This window comes from Ailuropoda melanoleuca, chromosome 11 (assembly GCF_002007445.2).
Source record: "Ailuropoda melanoleuca isolate Jingjing chromosome 11, ASM200744v2, whole genome shotgun sequence".
In the NCBI taxonomy this organism is placed as follows: Eukaryota; Metazoa; Chordata; class Mammalia; order Carnivora; family Ursidae; genus Ailuropoda; species Ailuropoda melanoleuca.
Window position 1 is genome coordinate 78945530 of NC_048228.1, and position 23678 is coordinate 78969207.

At 39.5% G+C, this 23678-nt stretch overlaps 1 protein-coding gene across 4 annotated transcripts in view; it reads right to left on the bottom strand.

The window, feature by feature from the left end:
* WDR19 (WD repeat domain 19) overlaps nucleotides 1-19644 on the bottom strand; it is a 107000-nt gene extending 87356 nt beyond the window's left edge. For all 4 annotated transcript variants that reach the window (XR_002143878.2, XM_011232244.3, XM_019805882.2 and 1 more), the window contains exons 1-4: nucleotides 19540-19644; nucleotides 16391-16482; nucleotides 16024-16089; nucleotides 12808-12933 (exon numbers count right to left, since the gene is read on the bottom strand). Coding sequence is in view for 3 of the 4 variants with exons in the window: in XM_011232244.3 (XP_011230546.2) it covers nucleotides 12808-12933; nucleotides 16024-16089; nucleotides 16391-16482; nucleotides 19540-19545 (290 nt within the window). In the remaining variant the exon portion in view is untranslated. The remainder of the gene's footprint in view (nucleotides 1-12807; nucleotides 12934-16023; nucleotides 16090-16390; nucleotides 16483-19539) is intronic.
* Nucleotides 19645-23678: the final 4034 nt, after the last annotated feature.

The following is a 23678-nucleotide window of genomic DNA, read 5'->3' on the forward strand; positions in this document are numbered from 1 at the left end:
TGGTTGACTTCTAGTTTCGCAGTGTTGTGGTCAGAAGAGGCGCATGGTGTGACTTCAATCTTCTATTTGTTAAGGCCTGTTTTGTGTCCTAATATGTGATCTATTCTGAAGAATGTTCCATATGAACTTGATACAATGTGTATTCTGGGACGCCTGGGTGGCTCAGTCAGGTAAGCATCTGACTCTTGATTTTGGCTCAGGTCATGATCTCAGGGTTGTGAGACTGAGCCCTGCATTGGGCTCAAACGCTGAGCACAGGGCCTGATTCAGATTCTCTCTCAATCTCTCTCTCTCAAAAAAAAAAGGGGGGGGGAATGGAAGAATATGTATTCTGCTGTTTTAGGATGGAATATTCTGAATATATCTGTTAAATCCATCTGGTCCAATATGTCATCAAGGCCATTGTTTCCTTGTTGATTTTCTGTTTAGATGATCTGTCCATTGATGTAAGTGGTGTATTAAAGTCCCCTATTATTATCGTGTTATTGATTAGTTCCTTATGTTTGTTATTGTTTTATATATTTGGGTGCTCCCATGCTGGGTGCATATTTATAATTATTATATCTTCTTGATCTCTTTATTATTATATAGTGTCCTTCTTTGTCTTTTGTTACAGTCTTCATATTAAAAGCTAGTTTGTTTAGTAAGTATTGCAACTCCAGCTTTCTTTTCACATCCATTTGCAGGATGTTTCTCCATCCCCCTCATTTTTAATCTGCAGGTGTCTTTAGGTCTAAAATGAATCTCTTATATGCAGCAACATAGATGGGTCTTGATTTTTATCCATTCTGACAGCCTATTCTTTTGATTGTCTTTTGATTTAGTCCATTTACATTCAAATTATTGATACATATGTATTTATTGCCATTTTATTACTTGTTTTGTGGTTGTTCCTGGAGATATTCTCTCAGACCCTTTCTTGCCTTTCTCACTTTCATGGTTTGCTGATTTTCTTTAGTGATATATTTGGATTTTTTTTCCTCTTTATTCTTTGCAGGTTTATTAGTGGTGTTTGAGATATTGTTATCATTAGGTTTGTATATAACCTCTTCTGCAAATAGTAGTCTATATTAAGTTGATGGTCGATTAAATTTGAACCCAAATTTAAGTGTCTGCCTTTGGCTTGGGTCATGACCTCAGGGTCCTGGAATTGAGCCCCACATATGCTCCCTGCTCAGTGGAGAGTCTGCTTCTCCCTCTCTCTCTGACCCTCCTCCCTGCTGTTCTCTATCTCTCCTTCTCTCTCTCTCAAAAAAAAAAAAATTGAACCCATTCTTTTCTCCTCTCCTCCCCACATTTTAGGTACATGCTATATTTTGTATCCTTTTTTTGTGTGAATCCCTTGACTGATTTTTTTTTTTTTACAGAAATTGTGCTTCCTGCCTATATACTGTCACTTTTGGTTTCTCCTTTGCACTCAAAGAGTCCCTTTTAATATTTCTTGCATGGCTGGCTTAGTGCTCATGAACTCCTTTAGTTTTGTTTGGGAAATCTCTCCTGTTCTGAATGATAGCTTTGCTGGGTAGAGCTAATCTTCTTGGCTGCAGATTTTTCCTATTTAGCACTTTGAAGATACCATGTCACTCTCTTCCGGCTTGCTAAATTTGCTGAAAAATTTCCTGCTAGCCTTATGGGTTCTCCCTTGTGAGTTAGTGACTTCTTTTGTCTTAATGCTTCGAATATTTCTTATTATTATATTTTGCAAATATAATTACAGTATGTCTTGGTGTGGCCCATTTTGTTGATTTTGATAGGAGTTCTCTATGCCTCCTGGATCTGGATGTCTGTTTCCTTCTCCAGATTAGGAAAGTTTTCAGCTACTATTTCTTCAAATAAATTTTCTGCCCCCCTTCTCTCTCTTTTCTTCTTCTGGGACTCCTATAACGGAAACGTTGAATATGTATCAACTTTGATACAGTGACTTTGATAGAGTCACTGAGTTCCCTAGGTCTATTCTTGCATTGTATAATTCTTCTTTCTTTTGTTCAGCTTCACTGCTTTCCACTACTTTGTCTTCTAGGTCATTAATTCGTTCCTCTGGGTCTTCCAGCCTGCTGTTCATTGCATCAAGCATATTTCTGATCTTACTTATTGCACTCTTCATCTCTGATTCTTTTTTAACTCTTTTATCTCTGTGGTGTCTCACTGATGTCTTCCATTGTTTTCTCAAGCACAGTGAGTATCTTTATGATTGTTGCTTTAAATTAACCATCAGGCATGTTACTTATATCTATTTCACTTAGATCTTTGGCTGTGGCCTTATTTTGTTCTTTTAGTCAGGATAAATCTTTCTGTCTTCTCATTTTTTCTTAGTGTCTGCCTTCTTTTGTGTGTTAGAAAAGCCAGTTATGTCTCCTGCCCCTGAACATAACAGTCTTATGAAGAAGTCATGTAGTGCCCCAGCCCTGGTGCTTTAGGGAGTGCCCCCGATGTGGGTTGTGTGCACTCTGCTATTGTGTTTTGGCTGCTCTATCCTTCAGGCTAGTCATCTGCAGAGGCTCTCCTTGCCTGCTGTGTGCAGTGTTTGGTCCCTGACCTAAATGTGGTGTGTTTTAACCAGGTGTGCTTTGGTCTGATTATGAAATGAGACCTGTCACCACCACCACCAGAACTGAGGCCCTGTAGTACTCTCTGGCTGGGAGACATGGTGTGGGCAGGGGTTTGTTCTGGTCTTCTGGGGCTGGCACACTGGGACTGAGGTAAGCATGACTGAGAAAAGCAGTTCCACCAAAGCGCAGGGAGTGCTTAGTATAAGCAAGTTAGGCAGACAGTATCCATGCTGCACTGCCCTTGCAGGTGGCTCTGTGTTTATGCTGAGGGGCAGGAGAGGGAAATGGCGCCAACCTGCTCCTTTGCTCCTGAAGAGGTGTCTCCGTGAATACTACCTCTCAGGGACATGCTGTGAGAAGAGCAAAAAATCTCCCCATTTTGTGCCCTGGACTCTCTTCAGATGTTTCCATACTGTACGTCCCAGGGTTGTTTCCCTGCCTTCTCTCCAGGAGTGTGGCAGTGCCTTCCAGGATCTATCCTAGTCAAACCCAGTGACACTGAAAACTCCAGGCTTTAAGCCCGTCTGGTTGCAAGAATTCATGAAATTCAGCCCCTCTCATTTTCCAGCCCAAAGGCTTTGGGGAAATGTTCTACTTCTGTGATCCCCTGTGTGCTTCTATCTCCCCTGCCCTTCTCCACAACCGTGGCTCCTTCCCCTCCATAGCAGCCAGGATCTGTTTCTCCATTAGACCACACCTCCACAATTTTTACCTTCTTCAGCGTGGCCTCTTCTCTCCCTTTAGTTGTGGAGTTCATTCTGTTAGTCTTCTGGTTGATTTCTGGGGTGTTTAGGATGATTTGACAGTTATCTAGTTGTATTAGTGGGTTGAGGTGAACCTAGGGTTCTCCTACTCCACTGCCATCTTCCTGTCTCTCTCACTTCTGTCACTGTTAAGATTAGCTCACTCAGAAAGAGGTAAAAAGCACATTTGCCTACCACCAGCTCTTAAGTACATTCTAAGACCTACTGGCTGAACTTTTATGTTAAAATTCCCTACTAAATGGAACCAAGACTCCTGGAAAAGTAACTCCTTCTATATATCAAGGAAAGAAATCACAATGGGTATAGAATAGTGGTTCTGCAAATCCAATCCCAGGACCAACAGCATCACTTGGGAACTTTAGAAATGCCAGTTCTCTGATTCCACCCCAGGCCTAAGAAATGAGAAACTCTGGGAGTGGCACCCAGCCATCTGTGTTTTAATAGGCACTCTGATGCAGCTAAAGTTTGAGAACCACTGATAGATCATTTACTGTTTACAGAAAGCAACACTGCTTTCAAGAATGCTGATACTTAGAAGACAAAAATTCACTTAAAGTATATGAAAAGTTAGTTGAAACAATAGATGAATGAAATAAATGTCTAGTTAGAAAATTACTTCTAATAAGTACTAATAACCCAGGGTGCTGGGTTTCATCTATTAAGTATGTTTTTAAAAGATCAATATGGGAAGGGGGGAAGATGGCAGAGGAGTAGGGGACCCTATTTCAACCAGTCCCCTGAATTGAGCTGGATATCTACCAGACCATCCTGAATACCCACGAAATCAGCCTGAGATGTAGAAGATACATCAGATCTCTACAAACAGAACATCTCTGGCGCTTGGTCTCAAGGTATGAAGCGGGGAGCCGAGAGTATGCATGCAGATATTGGAAGATAAATGGAAGGGGGAGGGAGCTGCTGAGCTCAGGTGCTGGGAAGGCAGAAGCCTCCCGCACTAGCAAACTGGTAGCAGTGGGGAAACCAGACTGAAACCAGGAGCTTGGGAGCGCGCATGGGAACCGGGGGTGGCCGGCAGTGTTAGAACCACAAAGGGCAGAGACGAGCCGGCCCTAGGAGCGAGGACTGGGAGAGTGGCTGTGGGGTGCACAACCCGGGACGTTGCGGTGCTCTTAGCAGCACCACGGAAAGGGAGTCAGTGTGGCCTGGAGAGCTCAGTGAAGAGCAAACTGCAATCTCTCTGTTCTGAGACAGGGGTTTGGATACGGTCACTGCTGCTCAGACTCTCAGAAGAGACACAGAAAGCCGCCATGTAAAGCCGCCAGAGCACAAAAAGCCCACCAAAAAACCAGTCTCATTGAGCGCATCCCCCCCATAGGGGGGCAGGGAAACTCTGCCCAAACAGGGTTGCCTGAGTATCACTGTGGCAGGCCCCTCCCCCAGAAGACAGGTTGAAAGAACAAGAAGCCCACATCCCTAAGGTCCCTATAATACAGGGGCATCTTGCTTGGGTCCTGGTCAATAATTTGGACTCTGTACATCCCCGTAAGCACACCTCATCAGAATGACTAAGAGGAGGAACCCCCAACAAAGGAAAGAAACAAAGACTGTGGCCTCTGCCATAGAACTAATGGATATGGATATAACCAAGACATCAGAAATGGATTTCAGAGTAACAATTATCAAGATGATATATAGGCTTGAGAAAAATTTTAACGAAAACAGAATCTCTAAGGGCTGAAATGAGAACGAATCTGGCGGAAATTAAGAATTCTATGAGTGAAATGCAGTCTAAATTGGATGCTCTGACTGCCAGGGTAAACGAGGCAGAAGAACAAATGAGTGAGTTAGAGGATGAGATGATAGAAAAGAAGGAAAAAGAGGTAACATGGGGGAAAAAAAACTTCAATTTCATGAAAAAAAGCTTTGGGAGATTACAGACTCAATGAAATGATCCAATGTGAGAATTATCGGGATCCCTGAGGGGGTGGAGAAAGAGAGAGGTCTAGAAGAGATATTTGAACAAATTGTAGCTGAGAACTTCCTTAATCTGGTGAAGGAAACAAGCATTCATGTCCAAGAGGCACAGAGGACCCCCTCCCAAGATCAATGAGAACAGACCAACACCACGACATATAATAGTACAATTTGCAAATCTTAGATCCAAGGAAACAATCTTGAAAGCGGCAAGGGAAAAGATTCCTTATGTACAGAGGGAGGAACATCAGAATAACATCAGACCTATCTACAGAGACCTCACAAGTCAGAAAGGGCTGGCAAGACATGTTCAGAGCACTAAGTGAGAAAAAGATACAGCCAAGGATCCATTCAGAATTGATGGAGAGACAAGGCTGTCATTCAGAATTGATGGAGAGACAAGGACCTTCCAAGACCGGCAGAAACTGAAAGAATATGTGACCACCAAGCCAGCCCTACAAGAAATATTAAGGGGGAGTTCTATAAAAGTGGAAAGACCCCAAGAGTGATACAGAACAGAAATTTACAGAGACAGTCTTTAGAAACAAGGACTTCACAGGCAACATGATGACATTAAAATCATATCTCTCAATAATCACTCTCAATGTGAATGGCCTAAATGCTCCCATAAAACAACACGGGGTTGCAGATTGGATAAAAAGACATGACCCATCCATATGTTGTCTACAACAGACTCACTTTGAACCTAACGATACATCCAGACTGAAAGTGAAGGGATGGAGAACCATTTTTCATGCCAACGGACCTCAAAAGAAAGCTGGGGGAGCAATTCTCATATCAGACAAAATAGATTTTAAGCTAAAGACTGTAGTGAGCGATACAGAAGGACACTAAATTATTCTTCAAGGGTATATCCAACAAGAGGATCTAACAATTTTAAATATCTATGCCCCCAACAGGGGAGGAGCCAACTACATAAGCCAACTGTTAACCAGAATAAAGAAACATAGAAACAATAATACGTTAATAGTAGGGGACCTCAACATTCCACTCTCAGCAATAGACAGATCATCTAAACAGAAAATCAACAAAGAAACAAGAGCTTTGAATGACACACTGGACCAGATGGGCCTCATAGATATATACAGAACACTCCACCCTAAAACAACAGAATATTCATTCTTTTTGAACGCACATGGAACTTTCTCCAGAATAGACCATATACTGGGTCACAAAACAGGTCTCAACTGACACCAAAAGACTGAAATTATTCCCTGCATATTCTCAGACCACAATGCTTTGAAACTGGAACTCTATCACAAGAAAAAAATTGGAAGAAACTCAAACACTTGGAAACTAAGGACCATCCTGCTTAAGAATGTTTGGGTAAACCAGGAAATTAAAAAACTTAAGCAATTTATGGAAACCAATGAGAACGAAAACACATCAGTCCAAAACCTATGGGACACTGCAAAGGTGGTCCTAGGGGGAAATACATAGTCATCCAAGCCTTACTCAAAAGAAGAGAAAACTCTAAAACGCAGTCCTTATACTCACACCTTAAACAGCTGGAGATGGAACAAAAGAACAGGCCTATGCCACACATGAAAAGACAACTGATTAAGATTAGAGCACAGATCAATGAATTAGAAACCAGAAATACAGTAGAGCAGATCAACAAAACTAGAAGCTGGTTCTTTGAAAGAATTAATAAGATCGATAAGCCACTGGCCAGACTTATTCAAAAGAATAGAGAAAGGACCCAAATTAATAAAATTATGAATGAAAGGGGATAGATACCGATTAACACCAAGGAAATAGAAACAATCATAAGAGACTATTATCAACAACTATATGCCAATAAATTAAGCAACCTGGAAGAAATGGATGCCTTCCTGGAAACCTATAAACTACCAAGACTGAAACAAGAAGAAACTGACAATCTAAATAGACTGATAACCACTGAAGAGATTGAAGCAGAGATCAAAAACCTCCCAAAAAACAAGAGTCTGGGGTCTGATGGATTCCCTGGGGATTCAAAGAAGAAATAATACCTTTTCTCCTAATGCTGTTTCAAAAAATAGGAACCGAAGGAAAACTACCAAACTCATTCTATGAGGCCAGCATTACCTTGATCCCCAAACCAGGCAAAAACTCCATCAAAAAGGAGAATTACAGACCCATACCCCTGACAAATATGGACACCAAAATTCTCAACAAGATCCTAGCTAATAGGATCCAACAATACATTAAAAGGATTATCCATCACGACCAAGTGGGATTCATCCCTGGGATGCAAGGGTGTTTCAACATTAGCAAATCAATCAGTGTGACAGAACACATTAATAAGAGAAGGGACAAGAATCATATAGTTCTCTCAGAAAAAGCATTTGACAAAATACAGCATGCTTTCCTGATTAAAACCCTTCAGAGTGTAGGGATAGAGGGTACCTTCCTCAATTTCATAAAAACCATCTATGAAAAGCCTACAGCGAATATCATTCTCAATGGGGAAAAGCTGAGAGCCTTTCCCTTAAGATCAGGAACACGACAAAGATGCCCACTTTCACCACTATTATTCAACATAGTACTAGAAACCCTAGCAACAGCAATCAGATAACAAAAAAGAATAAAAGGTATTCAGATTGGCAAAGAAGAAGTCAAACTCTCTCTCTTCACAGATGACATGATATTTTATGTGGAAAACCCAAAAGACTCCACCCCCAAACTACTAGAACTCATACAACAATTCAGTAACTTGGCAGGATACAAAATCAATGCACAGAAATCAGCTGCATTTCTATACACTAACAATGAGACTGAAGAAAGAGAAATTAGGGAATCGATTCCATTTACAATAGCACCAAAACCCGTAAGATATTTCGGAATAAACTTAACCAGAGAGGTAAAGGATCTATACTCTAGAAACTACAGAACACTGATGAAAGACTTTGAAGAAGACACAAAAAGATGGAAAAACATTCCATGCTCATGGATCGGAAGAACAAACATAGTTAAAATGTCTGTTACCCAGAGCAATCTACACTTTCAACGCCATCCCAATCAAAATACCAATGACGTTTTTTAAAGTGCTGGAACAAACAATCTTAAAATCTGTGTGGAATCAGAAAAGACCCCGAATCACCAAGGAAATGTTGAAAAAGAAAAACAAAGCCGGGGGCATCATGTTGCCTGATTTCAAGCTATACTACAAAGCTGTGATCACCAAGACAGCATGGTACTGGCACAAAAACAGACACATAGGCCAATGGAATAGAATACAGACTCCAAAAATGGACCCTCAACTCTATGGTCAACTAATCTTTGACAAAGTAGGAAAAAACATCCAACGGAAAAAAAGACAGTCTCTTCAATAAATGGTGCTGGGAAAATTGGACAGCTATATACAGAAGAATGAAACTTGACCCTCTCTCACACCATACACAAAGATAAACTCCAAATGAATGAAAGACCTTGATGTGGGACAGGAATCCATCAAAATCATAGAGGAGAACATAGGCTGTAACCTCTTCAACATCGGCCACAGCAACTTCTTTCATGACATATCTCCAAAGGCAAGGGAAACAAAAGCAAAAATGAACTTTTGGGACTTCATCAAGATAAAAAGCTTCTGCAGAGCAAAGGAAACAGTCAACAAAACAAAGAGGGAACACATGGAATGGGAGAAGATATTTGCAAATGACACTACGGATAAAAGGCTGGTATCCAAGATCTATAAAGAACTTCTCAAACTCAATACCCAAGAAACAAATAATCAAATCAAAAAACGGAAAGAAGATATAAACAGACACTTTTCCAATGAAGACATATGAACGGCTAACAGACACATGAAAAAATGTTCAACATCATTAACCATCAGGGAACTTCAAATCAAAACCACATTGAGATACCACCTTACGGCAGTTAGAATGGCAAAAATGGACAAGGCAAGAAACAACAAATGTTGGAGAGGACGTGGAGAAAGGGGATCCCTCTTACACTATTGGTGGGAATGCAAGTTGGTACAGCCACTTGGAAAACAGTGTGGAAGTTCCTCAAAAAGTTAAAAATAGAGCTACTCTATGACCCAGCATTTCCACTACTGGGTATTTACCCCAAAGATAAAGACGTAGTGAAAAGAAGGGCCATATGCATCCCAATGTTCATAGCAGCACTGTCCACAATAGCCAAACTGTGGAAGGAGCCAAGATGCTCTTCAACAGACGAATGGATAAAGAAGATGTGGTCCATATATACAATGGAATATTACTCAGCCATCAGAAAGAGTGATTACTAAACATTTGCATCAACATGTATGGGACTGGGGGAGATTATGCTAAGTGAAGTAAGTCAAGCAGAGAAAGACAATTTTCATATGGTTTCACTCATTTGTGCTACATAAGGAATAGCAGGGAGATCATTAGGAGAAGGCAGGGAAAAATGAAGGGGGGTAAACAGAAGGGTAAAATGAACCACAAGAGACTATGAACTCCAGGAAACAAACAGGGTTTTAGAGGGGAAGGGGTGGGGGGATGGGCCAGCCCGGTGAAGGGTATTAAGGAGGGCGCATATTGCACGGAGCACTGGGTGTTACACACAAACAATGAATCATGGAATGCCACATCAAAAACTAACGATGTATTGTACAGTGACTAACATAGCATAAAAATAAATTAAATAAATAAATAAACAAACAAATAAATAAAAGATCAATATGCTTGTTTCTCTATCTGTTTAAGCAGGTGTGACAGCCATGAGACTATGCCTCTCAGATCTCCAGCTATGGAGAGTGTAACTGACAAAGGCCCCCACTGGAATTCATCACCTTGACATGCTGGGGCCATGCCTTCCCACAGGCTGCTCCCAGACAGTAACTGAGTGGGCAGGGATACTGTTAAGGCCCATTCCTGGGAGACACAGGATTCTACTGATGGCTTAATTTGGCTTAAAGTCTCCTCAAAAGGCCTAGCTGAACTTTCTTAGAATTGGGCTACAGTATAAGATGTTTTTACCCAATGTTTCTTCCTTCCCTCTCCCCTTTACAAGGGTCAGACATGCACTGTGGTCTGATGGCTCTTCTAACCTGCCCCCTCTATGTTTCCTCACAGGCATTTTCTGTAATAAATCTCACACACTCAATCCTGTTTGGGAGTCTGCTTTTCAGAAAACATGAAGAGAAAGAATTGTGAGCAAGTTAAATAGCACCACAGAGAGGAGGAACCGCGTGAGAAGCACAAAGTCTGATCAGCAACAGCAGTCACATTTAATAAGAGTAGCACAGCAACAGTCCATTCAGTAGTTTATCATTACTGACAGTCACATAACAACCAACTAGAAAAAGAGTTGAACAGTATGTCCCAAGAAGATCAAGTAACCAAATATCCTCAAAAGAAGAGCCAGCTGAACAGACTCCATCTTTCCTTTCTTCAGAGATAAGGCCTCTAGAAGGCCCTACAAATTATAATAAGATACTAAGGCACACATAAGTTTCAACAAGGCTAGCAGATCAGGACAACATATAGTAATCACATATATTTTTGGCTAAGTTAAACTTGAAGAATATATTATTTTAGGGAAATGCATGTGGCTACAAAAAAAAAATGCAACCTATGTGAAAGGCACAGGCTTTCAAAAGTCTTGCTGATATGACAACTGAAAATCAATTAGAAAAGAGGCTGAGTAGGATGACTAGTACTCAGGTCTGAATGGCCTTGGGAGAAGCAACCATGTCCAATGATCCAAACACAAATCAACTGGTTGATGAATGAGATGTTGTATTTGGAGTTTTCTCTGGGAAGACTGCCGTACCCCAGGGATGTAATTCCTATAAGCCTAGGTGGGATCAGGGGAAGTACCACTATAATTCTAAGAAGTTATAAAGACACATTTAGTAAAAATTAATAAATTCAACCTGTTGTGTTAACATAATTATTTAAGATAGTTAAGTGACATTGTAGTAAGTTTTGCAATGATTATATCTTAATATGTTTTGTGTATTATTTAAGATATTCAAAGTGCTCAAAAGAATAAATTCCAATTAAATTTGTAAATGTAATTAAAATTTTTCAAGGAAATTTGTTTGCAAAATGAATATATTTAAGAAAAACTGATATTTGAAATTGTGTTTAAGTATCTTAGTATATTTGAATGACCTTTAAATAAAAAACAAATAGTAGTGGGTATACCTTTGTATATACACAAGTCTTTTAGACATTAAATATTAATATCAACTAATATTTAATTGTTCTACCCTGATAATTACAGTAACATCTACCATTCATTCAGTTCTTGATTTCATGCCTGGCCATGACACACAATCAAATGTCACAACAACTCTGAGATGATGTGAGGAAATGGATCTGTGGGAAGACAGATACCAGAGGCAGACATATACCAGTTTGAAACACCTTGGATTAATTATGCATTTTTCTCCAGGTGAGAATGTGTTCTCACTGATGCTGAATTTGGTTCAAGAACCAGTATCTGATCTTTATAAATATTCTCTTGAATTGAAGAACAGAGTATGTAAAACCTTTCTAAAAAGTGATGCATACCCAAAGTGTAAAAGGACCGAGCAAGAAATGAAGGTTCTCAAACCTAGCAAGACTTTATGATGGGTAGACAATATCACCTGTGAATGCATGCCTCGTGTGTCAATTTGGAGGGTTAAGGAAAACGATGCTAAGGTTACCTCTGGTCCTGTTCTGCATGGCCACCTTGCTTCCTCTGGGTTGTTACTCCTTGGAAAACTGGAAATTTATAGTCTAACCCTACAGTATGTGTGTGGCCTATCTGCATGTCCCATGATACCATGAGGCAGATAATATTATTACACACATTCCATATAGATGAAGAAATTGAGGTTTAGAGAGAGGTAAAGCAACTCATTCAAGGCTGAACTGCCAAGTTTTAGTTGTAAATAAGTTTTTCTATTCCATATGTTAAAGTGGTTTCTCTTTTAGCAGAGATTTGTAATTTATTCTGTTTGCCCAGTACATTTTCCATTTGGGAACTGTCCTACCCTTGATCCCACTCTTCATCTGCTGGGATTTTTAATCTCATGGCCCTGCCTACCCTACTCAGAGACCTTTTGAGTAACTGAGTGGACACTGGTGATATGATGGGGTTATGCTCTTCTCTTTGTTGTAACTTGCTATGAAGAATGATATGAGCCAAGAGTTGTCAGCAGCCAGGGAGAGAATCTGACTTAGAATAAAGTCAGTACAGAGAAAGGAGGAGCTCAGAGATGGAGAAAGGGTCTTGACTGCATCACTAGAAGCCCTAGATCCAGCAACGCCTGAGGCCAATCCCATTTCCATATTTTTCCAGATGTTTTGTCTCATCTTTGGACATTTTAGTCTGTTCCACTGAAAGCAACTTTCTAAGAAGCTATTTATATTTTACAATCATAACAATTGTATTCTAATTAATTGGGCAAAATCAAAAGGATTATATGTAACAATAAAAAAACCTTTCTTTCATAGGAAAATAACTCACAAATGCATCTTTATAATGATAGCAGTTAAGTACTGTTAGCATCAAACCTACAAATAACCATATTTGTAAGTGAAGATTTAAAATAAAAAAGTTACCCTTACCTCATACCACTGTCTAATTGGCTGGTTTTATTTGTGTTGGCATCCCATAGATAAATGCAACTAGATTTCTCAGCAATCACTGCTAGGATATCTCCATCTTTATCCCAATCCATAGCAACACAGTTACTTTTAAAAAAGAAAGCAAAATATTACTATATATCTTCTTAAAGTAGGAAAAGAAATTTAAATATCTATTTATAATTTTTATCTACAATAAGACCACTTAATCTATTTTGAGTAGGTCATAAACTTTCTAAAGTGAGAAATACAACTTACTATTCACTGCTTAGATAATACTAATTCTTTTTTTTTAAGAGAGAGAGAGAGTGTGTGCGAGTGGGTTGGGGGAGGGCAAAGGGAGAGAGAGAATCTTAAGCAGACTCCGAGCTGAATGTGGAGCCCGATGTGGGGCTCCATCCCACGACCCTGAGATCGTGACCTGAGCTGAAACCAAGAGTCAGATGCTTAACCAACTGAGCCACCCAGGTGCCCCACTAAGTTAAATCTTTTATTGTTGTTGAGGAGATGGGAAAATTTTTAATTTTATTTTAAGTATCATTTATATATACTACATTACATATAATCACACCTAGTAAGTTAGCACATTTTCTTGGATCCTATAAAGAACCTAACCTTTTGGTAAAACCAACTCCTCAAGCACCTCTACAAAGGAATCACACCTGGAATTAAGAGGTAATTTGTATGACCAAGTGTGGAAAGGTGACTTCAAGTTTACAGAGAGAAAAAGAAGGTACTGACAAAAAACAAAGTTATATCCAGATAAATTGTGTATAAAACAGATCTTGGTTGGTAGATGTGGGATTGTAAATAATGGAAAAACTAGATTTTGAAGCAGTAAGAAATGTTATTTTCATTTTATATCAGAATAAGAATGATTCCATTAAAATGACAAAACAGTTATAAACAGGAAATGCTTTTTACATATGTTATTGTTTAAAATTATTTCAAAGTATTTATTATAAATCAAAAACTTACTTGAGGTTTAACTTTTTACTATCTGATGCTATTTTTCATTTTGAGGCTGTTCTGGGATATTGGCTAAGCCATACTCAGATTTACAGTTAAGACAGTTGGGAATTACTTTGGTCATTTTATTTTTCAAAGTGTTAAAAAATGTTTTGGGATCTTAATTTTTTCCAGTATTTTCAGAGATTTGGGGAGTATGGAAGAGGGATGCTTTCAAATTTTTGATAAAATCATCTAACAATTAGAGACAATACATATGGTATTTTACTTATCTGGAGAACCTCTGTCAGTTGAATTCAACTATGATAAACACAGCAAAAGAATTCAGAGGTTAAAAAAAAATACAGCCATTGTGTAACCAAAATAGAGGTCACAGAGATGATTAAAAAAACTTCATACAGTTTACTCAAAGAAGTTCTCTACTAAGTGCCTTCTTACTTTTAAACATAATTACGACTATCTTGACTTCTGTTTCCCAAAATACAGAAAACAAGCAACAATTAAGAAAGCAATGGGAAATGCCAAAATGGAGGCATTGGGTAGGCGGGGCAGAGCAGGAGGTGGGAAAGGCTGTTAGAGACTCAGAGAAGTAAGACAACCTGATTTGCAAAGATGGTGGCAATAAACTACAAAAAGCAGACATGAATTTAAAAAGCGTGGCAGCGTAAGACCATTTAGGTGAGTGACTCTGGATACCTTAAAACCACTAAGACTATCAATAAAATAACTAATAAAGGTAATGATTACACAGAATTATCAAAAATGCTTATGTTATGGGGCGCCTGGGTGGCACAGTTGGTTAAGCATCTGACTCTTGGTTTCGGCTCAGGTTGTGATCTCAGGGTCATGGGATGGAGCCCCAAGTTGGTGCAGAATCCGCTTAAGACTCTCTCCCCCTCTCCCTCTGTCCTTGCACATGTGCTCGCACTCCCTCTCTCTAAAATAAATAAATCTTTTAAAAAAATGCTTAAGTTATGTTTTGTGTAATCTAGGATGACTTCCTGGAAAGGACAGGCCTTGTTCTGTAAAAAGCATGTCAAGGGGCGCCTGGGTGGCTCAGTCGCTTAAGCATCCATCTCTTGATTTCAGCTCAGGGTCATGAGATTGAGCCCTACATCGGGCTCTGCACTGAGCATGGAGCCTGCTTAGGATTCTCTCTCCCTCTCCCCCTGCCTCCCCACCAGCTGCCCTGCTCACATGCACGCACACTCTCTCTTAAGGAAAAAAAAAAAAAGTTTAACAATGACGTAGGTACGCCTGGGTGGCTCAGCTGGTTAAGCATCTGCCTTCAGCTCAGGTCATAATCCCAGGGTCCTGGGATCCAGTCCTGAATTGGGCTCTTTGCTCGGCTTCTCTTTCTGCCTCCCTGCTCCCCCCACTTGTGTGCACTCTCTCTGACAAATAAATGAAATCTTAAAAAAACAAACTTTAAAATGTATGTTGAAAGTAACTATTTTCCAACAATTTATGAGAGGAAATAGTACAGTGATATGGGCTTACCTTTTCTGCCTATACACAAAGTAAGACTTGTTTATAATTAAAGATTTTTTTTTTTTATTTGACAGAGATAGAGACAGCCAGCAAGAGAGGGAACACAAGCAGGGGGAGTGGGAGAGGAAGAAGCAGGCTCACAGTGGAGGAGCCTGATGTGGGGCTCGATTCCATAACACCGGGATCACGCCCTGAGCTGAAGGCAGACGCCCAACTGCTGTGCCACCCAGGCGCCCCAAGACTTGTTTATAATTAAATAAGAATCTTTCATATGGACTCATTTATAATTGTACCTTAAAGCTTCCCTGTGAATGTATGGAGGTTATAAATATCAACTCTAACTCATATGCTATATGACTATGTATTTCACTAACAACTTATGTATAAAAAAACAAATCCCTGGGGTGCCTGCGTGGCACAGTCAGTTGGTTTTGGCTCAGGTCATGATCTCAGGGTTTGTGGGATGGAGCTCCACACAGGGCTCTGTGCCGAGCACAGAGTTGGCTTGGGATTCTCTCTCCTTTCCCCTCTGCCCCTCCTGCTTATGCTCTGTCTCTAAAAATTAGTAAATAAACCTTAAAAAACAAAACAAAACAACAAATCCCTTTGCAAACGAAGAAAGCAAGAGACACAGATTAAATACGAGTTGTAAAATCCTATTTGATTATAGCTTTAAGGCAATACTTTTTATCTTTTAGGAAGAAAGCTTGAAAGTTTTTGATCCACCTCTGTACTTACCCAGGTAAGTTAATTTCACTTCTTTTTTGACCATGGCGATCAAAGATTTTCACAATATGATCAGCTCTAAAAACAATTAGAACACAAATATATAATTTAAATGTGTCTTTTTATAAATGTATATTAAAAAATTAAGCTGCCATCCAAGTGATTTCAGTGTTCTCTCATGACAGTTGCATAATCTATATCTACAAAGTTATTACCAGAAAAAGATTATGAACTGTGATGTTAATGGAGGTGAATGTATTATTTTTCCCACTATACAGCCATCACACAAGAACTTCTACTAAATAAATGGTGTGGTTATGCAGGCATACAACCATTTGAAGTCAGGATGATTTACTTAAAATATTCACTGATTTCTTACCCTGTTACTGCAAGGTAGTTTCCTGATGTTTTTTGCCAGGTGAACTGTATTGGTGCGCCAAGCCAAGTCTTTTCTAGCAGCGAGAAAATACGCTAAAAAGACAAATGTAATTTTGATATTTTCAAAACATATAGTTTAAGGGTTGGTCAAAGATACCAAAACGTGATCATGAAAACAGTAGGATTCAAGATGGTAACAGCTTACTGTTAGAGCTTATCCAGAAAAAGTCAACAATGTAACAGACAAAATAACTAAATCAACCAACCAACCAACCGACCAAATTCTACAATCTGGTTGTTTGTATGGACAAACAACAAACTTTGTATGAAGTATGGACCTTAATACACAGGCAAGCATTTATTATAAACTTTGGTCTTAAATGTTTTTGAATATTAATTCTATAAAAATTATAATTTTAGTTTTATATGTTAAAGAGTAAAATAATTTAAACTTGAATTTAGCTAATAATCAGTAGCATGGATTTAAAAAAATTTTTTAGTTAAATTCAGTTAATTAACATGTATTTTATTATTAGTTTCAGAGACAGAAGTCAGTGATTCACCAGTCTTACAGAATACACAGTGCTCATTACATCACATGCCCTCCTTAATTTCCATCACCCAGTAACCCCATCCCCCCACCCCCACCCCTCCAGCAAAACTGTTTGTTTCCTATGGTTAAGAGTCTCTTATGGTTTGCCCCCCTCTCTTATTTTGTCTTGTTTTCCTTTTATTCCCTTTCTTCCCCATGATCCTCTGTTTTGGTTCTTAAATTCCACAAATGAGTGAAATCATATAATTGTCTTTCTCTGATTGACTTATTCTGCTTAGCGTAATACCCTCTAGCTCCATCCACGTTGTTGCTAATGGCAAGATTTCATTCTTTTTGATGACTAATATTCCATTGTATATATATACCACCTCTTCTTTATCCATTCACCTGTTGATGGACATCTGGGCTCTTTCCATAGTTTGGCTACTATGGACATTGCTGCTATAACCACTGGGGAGTAGCATGGATTTCTTAGATTAAACTTAACAAAACTACCATTTAAAAAATCTTAACTATGATAAAAATACAAACTACTTCATTCAAAATTTTCTTCCTTTACCCATTAGTTATATTTACTCAATCATTAAGTACTTAATTTAGCTATTGGGTGAACAGCATATCAACTGAAAAGCCTTTCTTTTCAGTCAAGAACTGGGGTATCTAATATGGAAGCCACAAAACACAGCTGGACTTGAAATTTTATTGAGGGCTTGAAATGTAGGTAGCCCGAATTTAGATGTGTTGTAAATGTAGATACATATGCATTTCAAGGAATATAAAAAAATGTAAACTATCTCATTGATAATTTTTTATTTTGATTACATATGGAGATAATATTTTGGATATACTGGATAAAATAAATTATTTAAATTAATCTCACCTGTTTCTTTTAAAGCATTTTAATGTGGCTACTAAAAATTTTAAATTACATTGGCTCACAGTAGATTTATATCAAACAATACTGATCTAGAACACTTAAAAAATAGAGCTTGAATAAAAAAATTCAGATTTTAATATTAAGTCAAATTAGAAACAATTAGGTTAAATCATAGACCACGTCTAGGCATATGAAGTTTAGATACGCCCACAGGAGGCTTGACAATCTGAGGCGCCACACAAAATTCATCAAATGCTTGAAATTAAACACCAAGGGGCGCCTACGTCGGGCAGCTGGCCAAGCGTCAGGCTCTAGATTTCCGCTCAGGTGACGCTCTCAGGGTTCTGAAATTGAGCCCTGCGGTCAGCTGTGAGTGTGCTTAAGCATCTCTCTCCCCTCCTTCTTTGCCCCTCCCCCTGCTCACCCATGTTGGCTCTCTAAAAATAAATAAATCTTTTTTTAAAAAATTAAATACCAATCAATCAGCATTTGGTATGTTAAGTAGATGAAATCCACCTCTATTGAAAACAGGAGTGGTCAATAAACACAAGTGCACCCACGTTTTGAAAACACCTTGAAGGGGGAAAAGAAGCAATAAAGGCATCTTTTGCAATTTTTTGACCACATGGCCTGGGAACCCCCTCAAGCAAGTGAGGGATACTTAAACTTCATTAGCTTCATGGTAGGCCTCTTCGGGCTGTGATGTTGCGTATTCTTCCTCACTGCAAGTACATTTACGTGCGCCATATATGGTATAGTGAAAAAGTGCTGGCTTCACAACCAGAAAACCAAGGTTTGCACTTCGCTTTTTACGTATTAGCTGTGGGGCTTAAAACAAGTCGCTCAAATTGCCTCAAGCACAAAATTTTCAATTGTAAACCAAGAATAATTATCTTCTCCGTTCTGATACTTCATGAATTGTGAAGCGCTTTAGAAATTTATGATTACCGGTCTGTCAATTCCAATTTCCACGCAAACAGCCACGAGGAATCATTAAGACTTAATTTTTAAACTGAACTATCCATTTCTTTGCCAGATCAGGGCAGAGGGCTATTGCCGTAGTAAAGCAGAAGGGTTTTGAAATGAGCTGTAGCTAGTGACCGGGGATGGGGTTCACGAGAAGCCCACGAGCAGGAACGGTGCGTGCAGAGGAAGACCTGCGCGTGCAAGAGCAGATTTCTCCGTGAATTATGTACATTAGCCACTGAGTGATTTGTACATTAGAGTTGTCACAAGCAATACAATTTGACATTATTCTTTAAGAAGATTTTCACTCTTTTTAATTACTGAGCAGTCGCCTAGCTTGCCAGGGGTTCAGCTGCAGGAAAAGCAGCTGCTCGCGACACCCAATCCAGTCAATTTCACTGCGACCCCCCAAGCATATCGTTCTTTCCGCGGTGCGAAGTTCGAGGTCTTCTCTGACCCAGACTGTTCATTTCAGGCCGCGCCCGGGTTGCCTCTGCTCGCACCGTTTCAACTCCGTGCGCCGTCCCAGAAATGAGGCCTCCCTCTCCGCCTCTCCAATTTTTTTTCCTTTCCCCTCCTTCCTTCAACTTCGCCCCCGCTTTCCCCCTCCCCGCTCACTCAGCTCTCCTCCCCATTCCTAACGCACTCTGGAGGACGGAGGAGGGCACAGGCCCCTATCCTCAAAGTGACGCTCCTCGGGCTAAAACCCAGTGGTCGCGTTTTCCCGCCCCCCCGGGGTTTGTAAGTTATTTACCTTCATCTCAAGGCTCCAGCGGCCGCGCGATCTGGCAAATGCGCAGGCGCACCAGGTCTGCTCCAAAAGAGCTAACGCGTTCCCGTCACCCAGGAGATCGCGCGAGCAGTGACCAATCAGCGAACACTTGCTAAAGGGCGGTGCCTCGTGGGGTCCTCCGCAGGGGAGGGCGGGAGGCGTGGACTGGAATCACGTGACGCAGGCCGAGGTAGGCCCCGAAAGATTGCGCATCAGGAGGCCCGGCTGCGCCGTGGCTTCCTGGTTGGGCTCTGATTGGATGAGACCGGGGGACTCGCCCCGAGGGAGGTGGGCTCTGTGAGCCCTGAAAGGCGCCTGCGTACAGTTCGGCTCCTGGTTTCTAAGATGCCGATGGTGGCGGGTGGGGGCGCCCAGAATCAAGGAAACGAGAAGGCGCTGAATGTTGGGTGAAAGGAGAACGGAAATTTGTTCTTGGGGCAAATACTCTTACATAGTACGCGCAAAGAGGACTTGGATGGGCCCGTGTGCCATCTCTTTTTTTCCTTTCTAGGCTTCTGGGTTAAAGATGTGTTTTTTTCCCCCCAAGGCGTTAATAGGCCAACTGAATTGGGCAAGAAAAATGAACACGAAGTGCTCCTCTCTTTAGGCTTTGGACCTGGCAACTTTTCCTCAATTATGCCCTGCCATAGATTTGTGCTTTAGTATTTAGAGTATGAAAGTACTTCTTTTGCCCAAGTGTCTGAAAATGTTGAACAACCCACCCTTTTCTTTTTGACTTTAGGTAGGAATTGTACTGGCTTAAAGAAAATGATTTCAAAGAACTAGTGAGGGGTGTTACCATTCTTGAAGGTCCTGTTCCCTTGGTTGGGGTTTAGTTTAGTTTAGTTTAGTTTAGGTTTCCCTTTAGTTTCAGGTGCAAGACCGGCCCATTAAAATGAAGATGTCGTTAATAGGTGATTGAGAGAAAAAGGTTAAGAGAAACAGAAATTCAGAAATTGGCCACGCAACATTTAAAAGAGTGAATGGGACTTTTTAGGTTTAGGGAACGTAGGGGAGACAGAATTTTGCCTCTGCCCCTTTGGGTTTTTCAGCTAGGGCTAAGAATTAAACTGACCTAAGACGGATTAACTGAAGAAAAGCCTACGAGTATGTATGTGTTACCTGAAATGGGAGCCATCCTAAGGAAAAGACCCAAAGAAATGACATCTACATGCCATGCTTTTATATTAGGTTAAACCAAGAGAGGAAACTGTGGGAATGCAATTAAACTATGTGGTGAGGCTAAAGAAAAATAATTATTTTAATAAGGTCTGTTTATATAGACTCTCAATCTCAGCTTCTCCTGATGATAAGAATGTTATTTTCCTTCTGGTACAGGGAGAGTGTCTTTCACATGGGAGTTTTTAATTCCCTGTTTTCAGGAAGAAAAATTACTCATTTGCATCTGCTATTTTTTAGGTACCTTTAGCTCAAAATAATCCTTATATCAAAGTGGTTTATTTTGGAGTGGCATATTCTGCCACCCTTCAGGGGAAGTCTACATAACAGAAATAAAATTAGGCCAGAAAAATGAAAATAAATAAATAAAATCTTTAAAAAAATAAATAATATCTACGTTGAATCGCTTGAAATTCTTTGCCCTGGTTTGCAGGAATCTACACTTATTTGAGAGAGAGAGAGAGAGTGCATGAGCAGGAGGGAGGGGCAGAGGGAGGAGCAGGGAGCCAGATGCGGGACTCTATCCCAAACCCCAGGATCATGACCTGAGGACACTTAACCAACTGAGCCACCCAGGTGCCCCCAAAGTAGATATTATTTAATAGACTATTGGGTTTGTCTCAGAAGAAGAAGTTAAGGTAAAATGATAGAGTAAAGATAATGAGAAATTGAAAGAGGTCAACTTATTTAGAGATAGTAGGTAATTAGGCTTACTGGGCTTTTCTTTCTTTCTTTCTTTCTTTCTTTCTTTCTTTCTTTCTTTCTTTCTTTCTTTGTGGGAACTTATTTTTTAGTTACAAATTCCATGTCCTGTCATAGGTCTAATCAAATTTTCTACTTCTTTTTGAGTCAGCTTTGATAGTTGTGGCTTTCCTAGGAATTTGTTCTTTTCATCTAGGTTATCCAATTTGTTGACATACTATTGTTCACAGTATTCCTTTATACTTTTTTATTTCTGTAGGGTCAATAGTGATGTTTTCTCTCTTTCATTCCTGATTGTAATAATTTGAATGTTTTCTCGTTTTTCCTCTCTAGCTAAATATGTCAATTTTGCTGTTGACCTTTAAAAAAATAGATTTTGGTTTTGTTTATGTGATAAGCTTAATTTTGTCCCCCAAAAAGATATGTTGAAGTCCTACTTGTGAATATAGCTTTATTTGGAAATAGGGGATTTGCAGATATAATTAAGATGCCATTCACATGGCCCTAATTTAATATAATTTATGTACTTACAAGAAGAGGGAAATTTGAACACAGACACACAGGGAGACTGCCATGTGACAATAGAGGCAGAGGTTGATGTAGCTATACCAAAGAATGCCAAGGATTGATGCCCACATCAAAGCTAGGAAGAGGCAAGTAATAATTCTCCCCCATATTTCAGGGGATACATGGTCCTGTCAAACACCTTGATGTTGGACTTCTAGCTTCCAGAACTGTGAGATGATAAATTTCTGTTGTTTTAAGTCACATGGTTTGAGGTATTTTGTTACAGTAGCCCTAGGAAACTAATATAGATTTTGGTACCAGGAAGTGTTGTGCTGCTATAACATATACCTAAAATGTAGTAATGGCTTATGGACAGAGGCTGATAGAATTCGGAGGTACTTGGTAGTAAGCTTAAATTGCTTTGAAGGCATTGTTGGTTGAAATGTGGACATTAAACGTGTTTTGAGAGCTCAGACAGGAGAGCTATAGAGGAAGTTGCTGGGTTTTTTAGAGAATACATAGATTGTTATAACAGAATGCTGAAAATATGAATGTTCACAGTGCTTCTGGTGAGGCCTCAGATGGAAATAAGGGACATGTTATTGGATGCTTGTTATAAAGTGGTAGAGAATTTGGCTGAATTGTGTTGGGTGGAAAGAAGAATTCATAAGTGATAAACTTACATATTTAACTAAGGAGATTTTCAGTTAAGATGTTTGAAGGCTCAGCCTAGTTTCTCCTTGCTGCTTAGTAAAATGTGAGAGGATGGAGATAAGTTGAGAATGAACTGCTAAGCACAAAAGAACCAGCACTTGGTTATTTGGAAAATTCTCAGCCTATTCAGGTAGAATGTTTTGGAAACAGGGTCAAGGGTAGGGACAGACAACCATTTACTAAAGAGGTTAGGCATGTGACTTATGAATCCAGTCAACCAGCTTAGCAAGAACAAAGATTAGTGAACTTCAGGATATGGCAACATAAACATCCCCTTGTGCCCTGCTGTATGCATACCCGCCCCCCCCGCCCAGCAAAACCCAACAGCCAACCACTGAGAGATGTATAGAGCATCACAGAGTTGTGAAACAACTTCCAGAGCCTAATTCATGTGTGACTGGAGTCCCAAAAGAAGCTGGGGATGGAGGAATAGAATATTTGAAAGAGTAAAGGTTGAAAAAAATTTCCAAATGCTAACCCCGCAGATCCAAAAACTCAATGAACACTAAGCATAAGAAACATGACAAAAACTAAAAACTTATTTAAAACCTGTGATGAAAGAAAATCTTAAAAGAAGCCAGATTAAGAAGATAAATGCACAAAGGAGCAAAAATAAGAAAATGAGCGACTTCTTGTTGGAAACCATGCAAGCCAGAAAACCGTGCAGCAACATATTAAAGTACTGAAAGAAAAAACTGTCCATACAGAATTCTATACTCAGAAAAAACATCTTTCAAAAATGAAAGTGACCAGCAAACTGAGTCCAGCAATATATATATATAAAGGAATGTACACCATGACCAAGTGAAATTGATGCAAGAAATGCAAACATAGGTTAGTATCTGAAAATCAATTAATACAATATACAATATTAATATAATAAAGGACAAAAAAATATGATCATATTAATAGACAGAGAAAAACACTTGAAAAAATCCCCAACCCTTAAAACTCAACTTTCATTCATGATAAAAATACTCAATAAACTAGGAATGAAAAGTATTTTCTTCAAACTGAGA